The following is a 16,911-nucleotide window of genomic DNA, read 5'->3' as shown; positions in this document are numbered from 1 at the left end:
CACCGCCCTGGTGGAAGTCGATGGTTAATGTTGCATGTCATCTACCATTACATTCTATTGAGGTACAAATGTTGCTCAACTATATTGTATCTTACAAAGTCAACGGCAACTCCTCTGCTCCCTGGCTGTGCACATAAGAGACATCTATAGCTGAATGGTTGGAAAAGCTGTCGTCCTGTCATGTTCTCCCTAACTAATAAGTCTTCTTCCAGGGGGGACGGAAATTGTTACAGAAAGCGACTTCCACAATGGACACCCCATCGCTGGAGTCATCGAGCAGAGTGGTCTGGCTCGAGTACAGAGAGAGAAGATGGTTTACATGACTGTTAAAGACTCCACTCAAGAAGATGAAGATATCGGTAAAGAAATAAACCTCTTTATTCCTGAGTCACTTCCTGACAATATGACCCGCTTTGAAGACGTTATAATAATCGTTCATATTGGGGTACACATGGACTGACCTGATATTGTTAGATTTTAAAGGGGTTGTGTGCAGGATTAGAAAACATGGCTGCTTTCTTTCAAAAACAGCGCCACACCTTTGTTTGGATTGTGTTTAGTATTGCAGCTCCGCTCGATTGCAGGCTAAATTCACACTTGCGTTGTATAATCCGTTACTCTGATCCGTTTTTATATCAGAATAAAGGATAAAAACGGATGATAAAAATCCCATTGAAATCAATGGGATTTTTAATTGCATCCGTTTGCATTCGTTATGTTAGTCATCCGAGATAAAAGTGCAGAGTTCAGGACTTTTAGGCTCTGTTCACATTTGCGTTGGGGTCCCGTTCCGTCTGAGGTTTACGTCAGAACGGGACCCTGAGCAGACACAAACTGACACCGTCGGAAACCAGAGGTTTCCGTCTCCATCACCATTGATTTTCGTTTGTCTCTTTTGTGCACCGGATCAGTCGTTTTGGCGGAGGCAATAGCGTAGTCTACTACAGATCAAGACCCCAACGCAGATGTGAACTAAGCCTTGCTCTGTTCAAAAAAACGGATGTCTAACGGATGGGTTATTTTTATCATTGGTGTGTTCATGTAAAACGGATACATACGGATTGTAATCAGTTTGCATCCCGTTATTTTGATTTTAATGGGGTTTTTAACTGACTAGTTTTTATCCTTATTCTGATCTAAAAACGAATTAGAGCAAGAGCCTGTTCACATCACCGTTCATTTCCGTTCCGTGTTTCCGTTGGGTGAACCCTGCAACGGAAAGTGAAAGTGACAGCACAGCTTCCGTTTCAGTCACCATTGATCTCAATGGTGACGGAAACATTGCTAATGATTTCCGTTCGTCACCATTCCGGCAGGTTTCCGGTTTTCCGACGGAATCAATAGCGGAGTCAACTCCCGACGGAAACCTCCGATGGAACCCCGGAACGGAAATGAACGGTGATGTGAACAGGCCCTAACAGATTATACAACACAAGCGTGAATTTAGCCTAAATGGAGTTGAGCTGCAATACCACGTGCAACCAGTGCGCAGGTGTGGTGCTATTTCTGGAAGAAAGCAGCCATGTTTTTCTATTCCTGTACAGCAACACCCTGTAGGGTAAATTGCCATATAAAATTGAGCAGCTTTGTAAATATTTTCCTTACTTTTGCCATGACTATACTTCCATCCAGAGCTGCATTTACAGTTTTTGCTGGTCACCTGTGTCGGCTGATTCTGACCATTTCTATGTGATCCGCCAGCAATGTAAGGTGTATGGGGCAGTCCCATATCTACAGTGCATGAACGCTCACTTTTATAACGTGCCATCTGCTTCATATTATCCAGGAATATTTGATAAGAGGCGAATTGTAATGTATTCTCCATTATTTACAGGCTGCGCGGAAATCGCAGATGAAGTTTACATGGAGGTTATTGTGGGGGAAGAGGAAGCTGCTTCTCTACCGGAGGCTCAGACAGAGGACTCCAACTTGAGCAAAACGTTTGTTCCTGTGGCCTGGGCAGCTGCTTATGGTAAGCGAAATATCTGTAGTGCCTGTGGACCTTTAGGGTATGTTCACACGCTGCGTAAACATGGCGGATTTTCCACCATCGATTTCATTGTGGAAAATCCACAGCGTATTACAGTAGCAGCAGAGTTGCATTTTTTTGCAGCAGATAAGATGTGTTTTCTGCCTCAAAAATCGCAACTCAGAAAAAAAAATGTTTATACTTCACTCCCCCAACCATTGTCATAGTGACGGGTTCTTCTGTTGGCGCCATAAACCAAATAAAATTTACAATAAAGCTCCCGACCCTTTCTTAAAGGAACACTTACATGTTCACACAGAGGGTTTTCAGGCTGGAAACGTCCCGAGAAACGGCTGAAAAATCGGAAGCAGAACGCCTCCAAACATCTGCCCATTGATTTCAATGGGCTGTTTTTTACCGGGCCATTTTTCAAAAACGGCACGTAAAAAGACGCCCGCGAAAAAGAAGTGCATGTCACTTCTTGGGACGTTTTTGGAGCCGTTTTTCATTGACTCTATAGAAAAACAGCTCAAAAAACGCAGTCAAAAACGCAAGTTTGATTAAAAAAACGTCTGAAAATCAGGAGCTGTTTTCCCTTGAAAAGCGCTGCGTATTTTCAGACGTTTTTGATTTTGTGTGTGTACATACCCTTAAAGGCCAAGTAACTTTGTACATACGGTACTTTGCTTTTCTTATCTTGCGTGGCGTCCAGATGTTAATGGAGAAGAAAAAAAAAATAGCTCAAAGCAGAATTTTTAATAAAGCTCTGGTTATGAATAGTAAAAAAACAACATGAAATAATGGAAAGTCGGTGCAAAAAAAGAAAAGCGAAGTAACTAGTTTCTGTGGAAGGGCTGCTGGAAATTGTCAGATCTTTGATTAAGGCCCCATGCACACGACAGCAAAAAACCTCCGTTTTTGCGGACCGCAATTGCGGTCCGCAAAAACGGAGCCATTCACTTTCATTGAACCCTGAAACCTTTCCGTAGCACTACGGAAGGGTGTCCGTGCCGTGGAAATTTTCCGGGAATTATGGAACATGTCCGTTCTTTCGCATTTTGCGGGCCGTGCTCCCATACTTTTGTATGGGAGCACGGCCCGAAAATGCGGCTGTCGGTCACCGGCCGGCCGTGCCCGCAATCGCGGGCCGTGATTGCGGGCACGGTTGTGTGCATGGGGCCTGAGAGTTCATCTGTATACGGCCCCATGCACACGACCGTAAAAAACCTCAGTTTTTGCGGACCGCAATTGCGGTCCGCAAAAACAGACCCATTCACTTTCATTGAACGCAGACTCCTTTCCGTAGCGCTACGGATGGGTGACCGTGCCGTAGAAATGTTCCGAAAATTATGGAACATGGCCGTTCTTTTGCATTTTGCGGGCCGTGCTCCCATACTTTGTGGGTGGCCTCATGCACACGACAGTGTCCGCAAACACTGACCGTAAATACGGTTCCGTATTGCTTTTATAGACATCAGCAAATCATCAGCAACATACCCATTTCTGCTAAATGGTATTCGCAAATACGGTCCGTATTGCATCCGTATATACGGATCCGCAAAAAAAAAAGAAGCCTGGTTGATGTGAAATCCCCTTTGTGTCGCTTAGCAACATGTCTGTATTTGCGGATGGCTACCGGTATTTGCGGACGCACCTCCGTAGCAATCCGCAATTTTGGCTTCCCCATGGACTTCTATGGAGGAGTCCGTGACGCAATTGCGGACCAAGAACGGACATGCTCCATAATTCCCGACACAGTACTGCGGCACGGACACTCCTCCGTAGCGATACGGAAAGGCATCTGCGTTCAATAAAAGTGAATGGGTCAGTTTTTTACGGTCGTGTGCATGGGGCCTTACTGTTGTGCGGGATGGCAACGAGTGTCGCCATCCGCTGCTGTCACCTTATACTCACCAGGAAAGTTTCACTACAGATGTAATCCGAAATAACTACTTAGATTTGTTAGTGAATTTTTTGTTTTTCTTTTCTACTGTAGAAGAGAGGGAGCTGCCCAGGAAATATGGAGACTGGCAGGAAACTGGTGAGTTATGACAGAGCAAACCTAGCCCCAATATCCCACCCAGAGTTCATATCTCGTTGCACTTTCTTCACTGCATATTCTGTTCTATTCAGATGCATGGGACAGATTTTTTTCAGTTGCAGAAATTTCTGCAACAAATCTGCTACATGTGAACATACCCGAACAAGCTGAGAGGAGCTGTTTTCAGGGACTTCACTGTGTAGAGCTGCAGTGGTCCGCGCCTGTGACATGGAGGGAACACTGGTCACCGGGGGAATTTCTTTTCCTCTGACCCAGAGCCACCACAGGCAGGGACAGCTAAGGAAGCTCCACAGTGTGAAGACGCTGCAAACAGCTCCCTATATCTCAGCTTCCTAGACCCCTATGAGAGGAGAGGTATGTTGGTGTTCACTGCAGTCACATCTGAATTTTCAGGTTTTGGTTGGAGGTAGACTTAAAGTTCCATTTCAAACTAAGTGCTAGGATTATTCTACCGACTGTTTCAATCTTTGATGACCCTAAAGAACCATAGGCTTCGTATAATAAATTATGACCTAAATTTTAAACATAAGTTTACAGGTATATTGTACATATAGGCCGGGTTCACATGTAACGTAAATACTGCGAATTTTCTGCAACAGATTTCATTGCGGAAAATCCACAGCGTTTTAGAGTAGCAGCAAAGTGGATGAGATTTTGAACAAATTTCATCCACACGATGCATATAAATTACGACAAAAAAACTTTCAGAATTTTGACTTTCTGTGGTTTCTTAGGCCCCATGTACACCTGCGTTGTTTGGTCCGTGATATACGGTCCGCATGGCTGCAAGTCCCGGACCGAACACAGTGCAGGGAGCCGGGCACTTGGCATCATAGTTATCTATGACGCTCGGTGTCACTGCCTGTCCGCAGAACTACTGTCCCATACTGAAAACATGATTACAGTACGGGACAGTTGTCCCGCAGCGAGGCAGGGACTCCTAGCGTCATAGATCAGTATGATGCTAGGAGCCCGGCTCCCTGCACTGTGTTTGGTCCGGGACATGCAGCCGACATGCGGACAATATATCACGGGCTGAACATGGTTGTGTGCATGGGGCCTTAGTCCGCAGCATGCCAATTTATGCTGCAGTATTGCTGTTTTTTTGTTGCGGGTTTTGCCCATTGAATTCTATGGGGAGGTTAAACCCGCACAAAGATCGCAAATTATAGTTACCCAGATCTCTCTGCTCCTGCGTCCAACCAACCTCCAGGGATTGTTTTTTCCCATATGACCACTGCAGCGGTCACATGGGATGAAACGTCATCCCAGGAGGCCCGGGCTACAGGACTGAAAAGGGACGCGTCACTATGGGTATGCATGGACTTTATTACATGTGCTGTTTTCCGCAGTGGACGTTCCGGCCTAAAAACTGCACCACGATTTGGGGAGGTTTTTCGGCCGGAATTCCCTGCGGCGTCCAGAGCGGATATGCTGTGTACTTTTACTTTGCAGTTGAATGTTATCTTTTTGGGAGCAGCCAGTTCAGGCCATGGAGAGGCTGACTGTAGAGTTTATTAATAAGAATAAAAACTAAGTCCTTTAATAATTTGACATTTTCTGCTCCCAGGAAACTTGGAGCCGCGGCTGGAAAACAAGAATGGAACAGCAACCCAGTACCTGCAGATCTGTGACAGCATTACCACCAGCAGAGCTCTGAAACAAAAAGCCAAGAAGAGGAGAAGAGGCGATGCCAGGCAGTGGCAGACAGGTAACGCCCAGACTGGAGACTGGCACACACCGTAGTCAGGAATATTAAACATACTTATGTCATATAAAATGCAGGAAATCCTTGCCGTTTACTATAGGTTGTGCAGCAGCTTGTATGAGACACAGACTGGCATAAAACTTCCCGGTATAACCCTGCCTGGATACACTGTAGAGCCGGGACGCAAGCTGAGAAATCCAAGATAGAGAAGCCACTGAGCATTTGGAGCAGTATTGGCACCCATGGCCCCCCTAATCTGGATCACCCATGGTCCCCCTAATCTGGACCACTCATGGTCCCCCTAATTTGGCTGTTTAACACTTCATTTTAGGGCCCCCTTTTATCTTGCAGCATTAGCATTAAGGGCGCACTTCATTTCATGGCCCCGTGATCCGGCACTTTTGGGTCTGGTTGGTTTTAATAGGGCATCTCATAGATTCCTTAATTAAAAAGGGCCCCATTAAATACATCTGCGGCATATTCTGATCCCCTGTTGCGTATTTAGTCTATTCCTTTTGTGTTTTCCACACAGCTGTCATCATCGGTCCAGACGGGCAGCCACTGACGGTCTACCCATGTCACATATGCGGAAAGAAGTTCAAGTCCAGAGGTTTCCTGAAACGACACATGAAGAATCACCCTGATCACATGATCAAAAAAAAGTATCAATGCACCGACTGCGACTTCACCACCAACAAGAAGGTGAGCTTCCACAACCACCTGGAGAGCCACAAGCTGAGCAGCAAGGTGGACAAGACGCATGAGTTCACAGAATACACTCGAAGATACCGTGAGGCGAGCCCCCTCAACTCCAACAAGCTCATCCTGCGAGACAAGGAGCCCAAACTTCACAAGTGCAAATATTGTGACTACGAGACCAGCGAGCAGGGGCTGCTGAACCGGCATCTCCTGGCAGTCCACAGCAAGAACTTCCCCCACGTGTGCGTAGAATGCGGAAAGGGTTTCCGACACCCTTCTGAGCTCAAAAAACACATGAGGACACACACGGGCGAAAAGCCATACTTGTGCCACTATTGTGAATTTAGGTGCGCCGACCAATCTAACCTAAAAACGCACATTAAAAGCCGCCACGGAACGGACTTGCCGTATAAGTGCGAGCAATGCCCGCAGGCTTTTACTGACGAAAAGGAACTTTTAAGGCACACAGAGCTTTTTCAAGGTCACAAAACCCACCAGTGCCCCCACTGTGACCACAAAAGCACCAACTCGAGCGACCTTAAACGGCACATCATATCTGTTCACACCAAGGAATTCCCCCACAAGTGTGAGGTGTGTGAGAAAGGGTTCCACCGCCCCTCAGAACTCAAGAAGCATAGCGAGACCCACAAAGGCAAAAAGATTCACCAGTGCCGACACTGTGACTTTAAAACATCCGATCCGTTCATACTGAGCGGCCACATCCTCTCTGTTCACACCAAGGACTTGCCCTTTAAATGTAAAAAGTGCAAACGAGGCTTCCGGCTTCAACTTGAACTCAAGAAGCACATGAAAACTCACAGCGGCAAGAAAGTGTACCAGTGCCAGTACTGCGAGTACAGCACCACGGACGCTTCGGGATTCAAACGGCACGTCATCTCCATACACACAAAGGACTACCCGCACCGCTGCGAGTTCTGCAAGAAGGGATTCCGTAGGCCGTCAGAAAAAAATCAGCACATCTTGAGGCACCACAAAGAGGCGATCATGTAGCGGTAACTGCCACATACGAGGCAAAAGATTCAGCCGCTTCAGAGTCGGGAACCGCAGCCTTACTTTTTCTTTTTTTGCACTTTGCTGTGCGTTCCTTAGTCATGAAGGGGTTAATCTTTAATCGTGCACTGCAAACACTCCTAGGGAGACCAGAGCAGGTTGCACACTGGAGCTGACCAATGCTGAAGGAAGGGGTTGAGGTGGGGGAGGGGTTCATTTTAATCTGTAGGTCAGAAGGTGGTGAACAACAAGTACCAGCATGCTGCAGTTTGCCTTCTCTGCCTAGATCCAGCCACCGATGTAAAAGGCGTGATCTAACGAGGACTGGTCGAAGTTTCACAATCGCTCGTTTTCAACTTTGTGCCTGAACATTGCAATTACCGCGTGCTGCAAAATGAAGCGATTGTTACCTTCCGGGGAACGCCGCAGTGGCGAATAACGTGTTTGTAGTTGAGAGTTTACAGCGCTGCTAGCGTGACGGTGTTACAGGATACAGTATTGATTCAGTAGCATATATTTTTTTTTCCCTGACACTAAAGGTCGAGTGCAGCAAGATATAAGGTGCTAGATAAGGCAACGGCGTCTCCAGTAAAGACCTTCTTATCGTTATTTCAGTGGAATGTCGTTCGGTAGGATCTTGTTTTATTGTACGTATGTATGAGTCTGATGACGGTTCTCATTTTTTATTTTAAATATATGTAAATAAATATATATTATATCTATAGATGGAAGAATATACCAGAAATTTAGCACTTTTATCTGTTGATGCGTCTGTTATGAGTGAGGGACGGCAGGAGACGGTCCCGGTTCTGCGCTGTTAAAGGACAAGCACTGCAATGCTGTAAAACGACGAGGTCTAGTATAAGTGAAGGTATGTCACACGATGTGGTTTCGGGGGGTAAAAACCCCGAAAAACAGTAGCTGAACAGCTACAACCAATGGGAGAAACGGTTTCACTCAGGCGGGGCGTTTTTTGTGCCGCTGGTTTAAAAAACGGCACGTAAAAAAACGCTCCGTAAAAAGAAGTAGCGGGTCACTTCCTGAGCGGTTTTATTTTGTGTCCATAGAAAAACAGCTTCAAAAAACACCAGAAAAAAAGTTTTCAGCTACAAAAACGGCTGAAAATCCGAGGCGGTTTTCTCTGAAAACAGCTCCGTAATTTTCAGCCGTTTTTGACTCAGCGTCTGAACACGGCCTCATAGTGAAACCTCCTTATGACGACCACCCAAAATTGCATTGAAAAGTGGTCTCCTCAAAGATGGTCAGTCCGCATAGTATACGGTGGAACTGAAAATCTGTCACCGGAAATCTGGTCTGGATTATAGGCGGCCTTTTGGAAATCTCTCACTGTATATGGTTAAGAGAGTAAGAGACGTCATTTCACTGAATCCTCCGGTGACAATACATTGTAATGTAACGTTGTAACCCACAGAACAGGGATAGACGATACTTAAAGGACACTTTCCTGCAGTTCTAGTGGAGCGTCACAGAAATGTTTTGGGTGGAATAATCCTTTAAAGAAACTCCTCCCACACAGGAGGGGGATAACCCGTCTCACCCAGTTCCATCCATACCTGCATAGACTATATGGGGAAGGGTGTTTTCTATAGGGGAGGGCCACTGGTTTCACCTTTGGCTGTTTGTGGGAAGAAGGGGCCCTCTTATATGGGAGAAACTTGAACTTGTAGATTGTTATATTGCTCTTCAGAGAGTGTTACATGATTGGTTGTCACTGCCCCGCCCACAATGTAGCCTTATTGCAGGAAATGGCCCTTTTAGAAGCTTAGATTAGCAATAACCAGAATGACAATTCCATGTCGCTCTATATTTTGCAGTTTTGCAGTCGTTGTCCTTTAAGCTTTACACTGACCGGATCAGTACAACGGCCTCAATTTTGTCATTTGAGGGAATCCTTAGTGTGTGATTTCCCATCAGCCCTTGCTGCCTCCCAGTGAAGGGGCCGCAGATCCTCCGGTTTACAGTGACTATATCCGCACCTCTCTCTGTGTGTGTTAGCATGCCGCCGCCGCCGCCGACCAAACCGCGCTCATGAAGAAGTGTCCTGCAATGATGAACGTTTTATGTTTTCTTATATTTGTTTGTGGGACGTCCATCACCGGCACAGACCCTATATTAGGGGAAGTATAAAAGTGCAAAATAGAAATACAGAGAAATACATTCGAGTTCTGCTGGACGCAAAGGCTGAAACTTAATCACTGTAAAGTTCTGCAGCCTCCCGGGATAACCTGAAGGTGCCCAAATACTTCAGAGATCTCTGAGACCGCTCGTTCCGCAGACGGCTATTTCTCCAAACCTGCGTGATCGGATGAGTGTGCGTGATTATTTCAGTAGGGAGTGGGGAATAAGCGGCTGCCAGACACCTCAGAGTAGCTTATCTCCCGCTGGATCCAGGGATTGAACATGTTGAAATCCAAAAATCCTCCTTTCTCATGACCTCTGCCCACGTAAAATAGTTGGGAGACACTAGATCTTCGGGCGGTCCCGTGGAATCGGCCGTTCGGCCGACTTAACTAATGTGTATGGGCACCTTTTGGGAGTATTCAATAGGACTTGATGAAATCTGACTTTAGCAGGGAAAATCCCAACATTGAAAACTGCATGAAAAACAATAAGCGGCATTCTGGGTAACGCACAGCCGCAACACCGCAGGAAACGCGTCCTGTACACGTGTGGTTGATACTTAAAGCTCCTGGGTCCAACTGCAAAATCTGTGTCGGGGCCCAAACTACCATTTATAAAAGTGCTTGTATGCGACGGCTTCCTCCGCACCAGCCGTGGCTGCAGTAACGTTGCTGCTCTCTGTGGATTTACTCTTAGTCCTGCACACGGGATGGAAATGCTGGAAGTAAAGTGGATGAGATTTGAACATTTCCCATCCTCACGCTGAGGAAAAAATCCACCGAAAACATGAAATTCCGCATGTAAATTCCGCAGAATTTCCATCTTATGTGCAGGAGGCTTAGGGAACACTGCACCACTGAGGCATCTAAATACCGTAGTAACTGGTAACCCCCCCCCCAAAAAAAAAAAAGTGCATCAAAACCACAGTTCGGCCCCATGCACACGGCCATGCCCGTAATCACGGCCCGCGATTGTAGGCACGGCCGGCCGCTGACTGCCACCCGCATTTTCGGGGCCGTGCTCCCATACAAAGTGCATGGGGCCTAAATGTGTGGATATTTTCTTTCCAAAAACACCACCGATTTTACATGGAGATTTCTCCCTATTTTCCAGCAGCACTTTTGGGGCGCCCCTTTGTACCTGTAGCGAATCTTCCTCTTGTAGACTCCCATATTTATAGGCATTTGACCCGGTGATTGATTCCCATCAAGTTGCAAATGTTTTGCACAATTGTACAAGACGAAAACTTTGTTACAATTTTGTTTCCATTTTTAACAGTTTTGCGTTTTTCTTGTCTTTTTTTACGGATCGATGACATTTTTCCTTTTTATTTCTCTTTAATTTCAGGTAAAAGTTACTCTTTGAAATAAACCAGTAATGTGGCTGTATGTGGGTGTAAAAGACGTAAGATGAGATTGTTCATGTGCGGATACTTGTGTTTCCTCATCATAATGAGCATCAAATAAAGAACGTATCTTGCATTTTATTCCCCCCGGAGTCTGTCTCGTTCTTGCAAACACATTTATTGACTGATGGGGATAGTCTTGGTACCTACTTTTTTTTTTTTTCTTTGTGGATTAACTCCCCATATAATGCTGGGTTGCATTGTAAATCCTTGTCTTTTACTGTAGTTACATCCAAAGCAGCATTCACAATTCTCCCTACTGTTGAAAGAAACACCCATAGCCTATAAAAACACTACTATTGCAAAGTACCTGGTGTAAACCCCACATCTGCCACAATGCATCACAGCACTCCATACAAACAAGCAGAAGGCAGCTGTGAGGTCCTGCAACAAAAGGTAATCGGGAACCAGTAACATTTTCAATGCAGCTTTGGATGTGACTAGAGTAAATGAGATGATTAGAATGTTTACATTAATAATACAGATTTTTCCATTCATAGCATTTTTGTTATTATACAAAACAGTCCCGGGCACAGTCTCATGTTATTTTTTTTTATTCTAGAATAAGTTCCACAGCGGCTTTTAATCATCAGTATCCGCCTACAAAATGCAGCAGTTAATGCAAAGTATACACCGAGGATCAGCAAGCAGAGTTAGCGTTTACAGTCCAGTTATCAGACCCGTTCCTCCGTCAGACGGGAGATCAGCCCAACGGTTCGGTAAGTGCCTCTTATCTGATAGATCCAGCGATTCAAAAGTCCATCCAACGTAAAATCAAGAGTTACGCAACATTCAGAAATAGAAATGCAGATGTTTAATAAAGGAAAACTCTGTATATACTCTGTAGCGGTCACTCTCCACCTATCACAGCATCTCACAGGTCAAATTGACATATGTTCACACAAAAGCACACCGCGTATCCGCCCTGGACGCCGCAGGGAATTCCGGATGAAAAACCGCACTAAATTGTGCTGCAGTTTTTCGTCTAGAATGTCCGCTGCGGAAAACAGCACTTAGAAGTTTATTTTTTTTACCCGTAGCCATGGCGGCGCAGCCCTGGTTCCTGAGATGACGTTTCATCCCATGTGACCACTGCAGCTTGTGATTGGCTGCTGCAGTCACATGAGATGAAATGTCATCCCTGGAGACCAGGCTGGATGCAGGAGCAGAGAGTTCTGGGCAAGTGTGAGATTTATTTTTTTCCTAGTTGCAATCTTTGCGGCGAAATCGCAGGTTTTCTGCCGCAAAAATCGCAACATCTGCTATTTGCTGCAGGTTTTACCTCCCCATGGAATTAAATGGGGAAATCCCGCAACAAATAGGCAACATTTACACAAATACAATTGACATGCTACAGATTAAAAAAACCCGCTCCGCAGGTCCATTTATGCAGCGGCGTGTGGATGAGATTTGTTTCAATCTCATCCTCTCTGCTGCTACTGTAATACGCTGTGGATTTTCCTCAATTACATTGCGCAAAATCTGCAGTATTTACACTATGTGTAAACCGTAGAATAGCTTCACACATGCCATACTGCAAAAAAAAACCATTGTGGATGCAGCTCTGGATGTAAATGGAGTACAGAGACTTTTTTTTTTTTTAAGCAGCTCTCTAGAAGTGTTCCTTTAATGACTTCTATTATACTTCAGTCACCTCTAGAGCTGTAGTCACAGTTTTGTTTTGTGACCGGACACTTAAGCTCTGACTGTAGTTGTCCCCTGAGCTCTCAACAATGCACTACTTTCTGGCAACAAGAAACTAGAATTGTGAATGCAGCTCTAGATGTGATTGGAGTATAAGACATGATCAGGAACATTCAAAGACAAGTGAAGTAAAACTATTCCAAAACCTATGGCCACGTGACCTGGGGGATTTTGCAGTTTACACTATTATTGGACGGTCGATCTGCACAGATAATTATTGACGTTTATTTAACCCCTTGAAATATTTGCATTTTTATTTCTGAATATTTTATTTCCCTATAAAAACAACCAGCAATTCAAGTTCATGAACAACCACAGCCGACAGGTAATAGCATTTCATGTAAACCATAGTAATAAGTCCGTCCCCCATCATAATATACAAAGTACGATAAGCCGCCCGTCCGTCCACGCAGTCATGCAGGAAGGGGCGACAGGCGAGGAAATAGATCGGAGATTATTAAAGTCATAAGAAAAACAATATGATACAATGATCACACCCACCCCGCAGTGTGAACGCCAGTCCAGTGTTATAATGTCTCGCACACACACAGACCCCCCCTCCCCCCACAAACTATCCTCAGATTAAATCCGGTCCAATGACATCCACAACCCTGAGATGGAGTTTATACACGACTAAGTAATCCTGAGACCGACAGATCACACAGATCAGATTGTCCGTCCCGTTCCTCAGGAACGATGGTCTTGGGCTTTTGATTGGCCTTCTAATAACTCCTGGAGGCTGAATGACCAATCGTCTGCGAGAGAGCTCGACCGTCTCCATATTAAAGCACTCCACCGCCTTAAGGGCACGGCCAGACGTGGCGGAATTGCAGTGAAATTCTCCAGCGGCCGTTTTTTACATTTGTTTCAATAAATTTTTATGACAGTTCAGACGCTGCGGACCATAGGCTGCGGTACAGAATTTCCCCTCCCAGCATGCACTGACTGTTGCGGAGAAAGAAGTGGAATTTCACTGTGGATTTCGGCCTTTGCAATGCAAAAACTGAAATCTGTGGCGTCCGCTGTGATATCCGCAACGTCTGAATTACCTGTCAAATATGCAAATGTTGCTGCAGATTCATTGCGTAATTGCCCCAAATCTGCACCAACATTTGCAGCGGAAAATCTCCGCCACGTCTGGCCGTGCCCTAATTCTAAAAATTAAGGTTTAACTGGACCTTTACCCAAATCATACCCACGGAGGTCAGGAAGCTGAGATATGGGAGGCTGTATGCAGGCTCTGTGTAATAAAGAAGCCCCGGTGCCTGACTTTGAGAGTTTTCTGAATTTGTTTTCCTAATAAAGTGACCGCTGCACAATGAATGGATATGTGGAAATACTTCACATTAAATTCCCCAGTGACTCCCTCCTCAGGCAAGAACCCGGCATACAGCAGCCTACAGCTCAGCTTCGTGGCCCTCTGCCAGTATTATGGGGTGGTTCACAATTACCACACTTTAATCTAAAAAAAAAAAAATCTTAATAAGGGGAGCCTTAAATGAGCCCCCCTTACTGTGCTGTGTGATCATTTATATAAATCCAATAAAACATAAAATAGCTATTGGTAAACTTCCAGGCAGCATAAACTGTATCCATTATCAGTGCAAAGAAATGTTAAAGTAAGAAACCCAAGCCCATGAAGACCCCCCCCCCAGTAATACGGCCTTACAATAATCTGCGTGTGTGCGAGGCCTGAACCTCATGGACTGAGCCGCTAACACTGACAGGACGGCTCGTGCCCAAGACCACCCCAGATGAGACCTGTCAGCAGACCCCGGACCTCCAGCTGCTTCATTCATTCCTAAAAGGAAAAAACAATGTCAGAAATAAATGCACACAACTAATGATTTGTTCATAAGAAAAGAAATACTACAGAGGCCCCGCGGTCCGTGATTAGGGGGCCGCGTAAGATCATGCGCATTTGCCCACAGTGCTCCCATTATAAAGTATGGGCGCACGGTCCGTTAAAAATAAAAAAATAGGACGTGTTTTTTTACGGAAGGTTTCTACGGCAAGGACACCTTCCCACGAATATACGGGAAGGTGTCTGTCGGTCATAGAAATGAATGGGTCCGTAATTACGGACGAAATCTACAGTCGTGTGCATGGGGCCTAATACAGACACGTATAGTCACTTATAACAAGTAGAGATTGTCCTATGGGTCTCTTGACAATCAGCTGATCACAAAGTGTCCCCCACCTGGAACCCCCAGCGATCAGCTGTGATCTGTGGAGAAACCTGGCAGTAAGGGTTCAGTTTCCCTGCAGCGCCACCACAGGAGAAATGAAGCATTACACAATGTCCATTCATATCCATGTGTTGTGTGTGTGTGTGTGTGTAATACAGGACAAGACGGGTCCTCCAGCGAGAGACGCTCTATGTAACCGCTCTCCACTCTGACCAAGACGTGAGGACCCTGAACAGCGGACCCCCCTCTATTACCCCAGAATTCCCTTATAGGACATGACAATAGGTTTTCTAAACTAGACTCCCCCTTTAAGTTACAGGGATAACACACATTCATTGATCTTCTTACGTGTTTGGACGTTTGCCGCCGCTCTATGACGATGGTCTGTGTTCCTGTCGTTGGAGCCGTGTCCTTATAGTCGGAAAGCAGCCGGAGAATGGGGTAATTATTACTGTACCTGAAACAGAAGAGAGGAGCAGGGACGGGACGTTTAATAGGTTTTATATCAGTAACGGGACAACTTTCTGTGACTTCTAAACAAAGCTCCAGCCAAGAATATTAAAGGAACCATCCTGAAGAAAACGGGAAGTTACAGGTACAAAGCCTGAGGCTGCACCACTGAGTCAATCTGAGGACAATGTGATCCCGACTAAATTCTGCCACGTGCAGTGTTGTCAAGAAAACCATCTGTGGACCCAAATCCCCATCAATGTCCACATATACCCACAACTGCCACTGATCCAGCCACGCAGCGTGGAGGTGGAGATCTGGACCCACAGGACTCAGGAGGGACATGTCCTCAGATCGTCTGTGTCTGGAACGTCGGGTGATCAGGTCTCAATGAGATTAAAAACTGGTCTTCACATTCCTGATGGACACAAAGTCACTGTTTCCAGTTCAGACCTAAAATAATTCTCTTTGAGTCATTCTCCCACTGGTGAAGCTTTCCAGCTATGTATTTCCTTCCGTCTTGGCTGCTTTATTTCTGCTTCACCAGGGCAGAGCTATAATAATGATTCCAGCAGAGCTGCAGTGTATATTAAGGTCTGGCGTAGTCTGAAATTCCCCTTCTGTTGCATCAGATCTATCCCTCTGCCATGCTTTACACTGCTGCTCTGCTTCATTAGGACACAACTATGATCAGTAACTCCAGTTTAGCTGCATTGTATTGGAGTCAGAAGGGGGATTTCTGTCTAGCTCAGTTTCATCCGCTTTGTCCTGCCATGCTTTACACTGCAGCTCTGCTTGTTCAGAGTGGCTGCTGTGGATAACACAAGCTCAGCAGGAAGTCATCACATGATTTCCCTTACAGCAAAGGACAGAATTATTATAAATTGCAAGCATATAAACTCCCATTGAAAAAAAATAAAATGAGACCGTCACATAATTGTGCCTGGAGTTCTGCTTTAACATTAAAAATACTCCTTATCTTCTACTGATTTGAGTCCTGTCCTGTCTTATACTCCAGTCACATCCAGAGCTGCAGTCATAATTCTGCTGATTTCCTGCTCGGTAACTGTGGATGTGACTGGAGTGGCATTCCTGACCGGCACCAGACTAATAAACAGTAGTTCTGTAAGAGGACGTGCTGCACCAGAGCCTCTCCTGCTTTTCTGCTCCTTGTTTGGCTCGTGCTCCCCAGCACCCCCCTCCACTCTTCACACCCCCCCCCCCCCCCCCCCCTCACTCACTTTCTTGTGATGACCTCTTGGCTGACGCTCTTGGAATCCCTCTGTTGGCGCAGTTTAAAAAGCTCCTGGGGGGGAATCATAACATTCAAATCAAAGAAGAGAAACATTGTAACGAGGAGTAACAAAACCGTCAGACCGCGCCGGCAGGACGACTGTGTAATCGCCAGAGGTCGTGCGCCATAAACGGACACAATGTCTGAGCATCAATCCGCTGATGACTGAAGGAACTTTCTTGTTCTCCTAGAAGTCAATGTCCATTCTGTACAATCCCCTCCAGTTATATTAGTGAGGAGAGAGGCGCCGGCTTAATTGTAACCCCTGCTGAGACTTC

At 45.6% G+C, this 16,911-nt stretch overlaps 2 protein-coding genes across 9 annotated transcripts in view; one reads left to right on the top strand and one right to left on the bottom strand.

The window, feature by feature from the left end:
* ZNF711 (zinc finger protein 711) overlaps positions 1-11,700 on the top strand; it is a 28,288-nt gene extending 16,588 nt beyond the window's left edge. For 4 of the 6 annotated variants that reach the window (XM_075836610.1, XM_075836609.1, XM_075836612.1 and 1 more), the window contains exons 5-9: positions 213-359; positions 1,835-1,972; positions 3,966-4,010; positions 5,602-5,742; positions 6,272-11,077. In XM_075836610.1, the coding sequence (XP_075692725.1) occupies positions 213-359; positions 1,835-1,972; positions 3,966-4,010; positions 5,602-5,742; positions 6,272-7,449 (1,649 nt within the window). In that variant the 3' untranslated portion in view covers positions 7,450-11,077. Of the gene's footprint in view, positions 1-212; positions 360-1,834; positions 1,973-3,965; positions 4,011-5,601; positions 5,743-6,271; positions 11,078-11,558 lie in introns of those variants that run through there. The other 2 variants (XR_012850401.1, XR_012850400.1) reach the window with 2 other exon arrangements.
* The window catches only part of POF1B (POF1B actin binding protein), a 70,043-nt gene continuing 64,668 nt past the window's right edge, over positions 11,537-16,911 (bottom strand). For all 3 annotated transcript variants that reach the window (XM_075836615.1, XM_075836614.1, XM_075836616.1), the window contains 3 exons: positions 16,581-16,645; positions 15,238-15,346; positions 11,537-14,501 (listed from right to left, as the gene is read on the bottom strand). In XM_075836615.1, coding sequence (XP_075692730.1) covers positions 14,496-14,501; positions 15,238-15,346; positions 16,581-16,645 — 180 coding nt within the window. In that variant the 3' untranslated portion in view covers positions 11,537-14,495. The remainder of the gene's footprint in view (positions 14,502-15,237; positions 15,347-16,580; positions 16,646-16,911) is intronic.

Source organism: Rhinoderma darwinii, chromosome 8 (assembly GCF_050947455.1).
Source record: "Rhinoderma darwinii isolate aRhiDar2 chromosome 8, aRhiDar2.hap1, whole genome shotgun sequence".
NCBI classification, from domain to species: Eukaryota; Metazoa; Chordata; class Amphibia; order Anura; family Rhinodermatidae; genus Rhinoderma; species Rhinoderma darwinii.
Note: the sequence above shows the minus strand (reverse complement) of the source record. Positions and strands in the feature narration are given on the sequence as shown.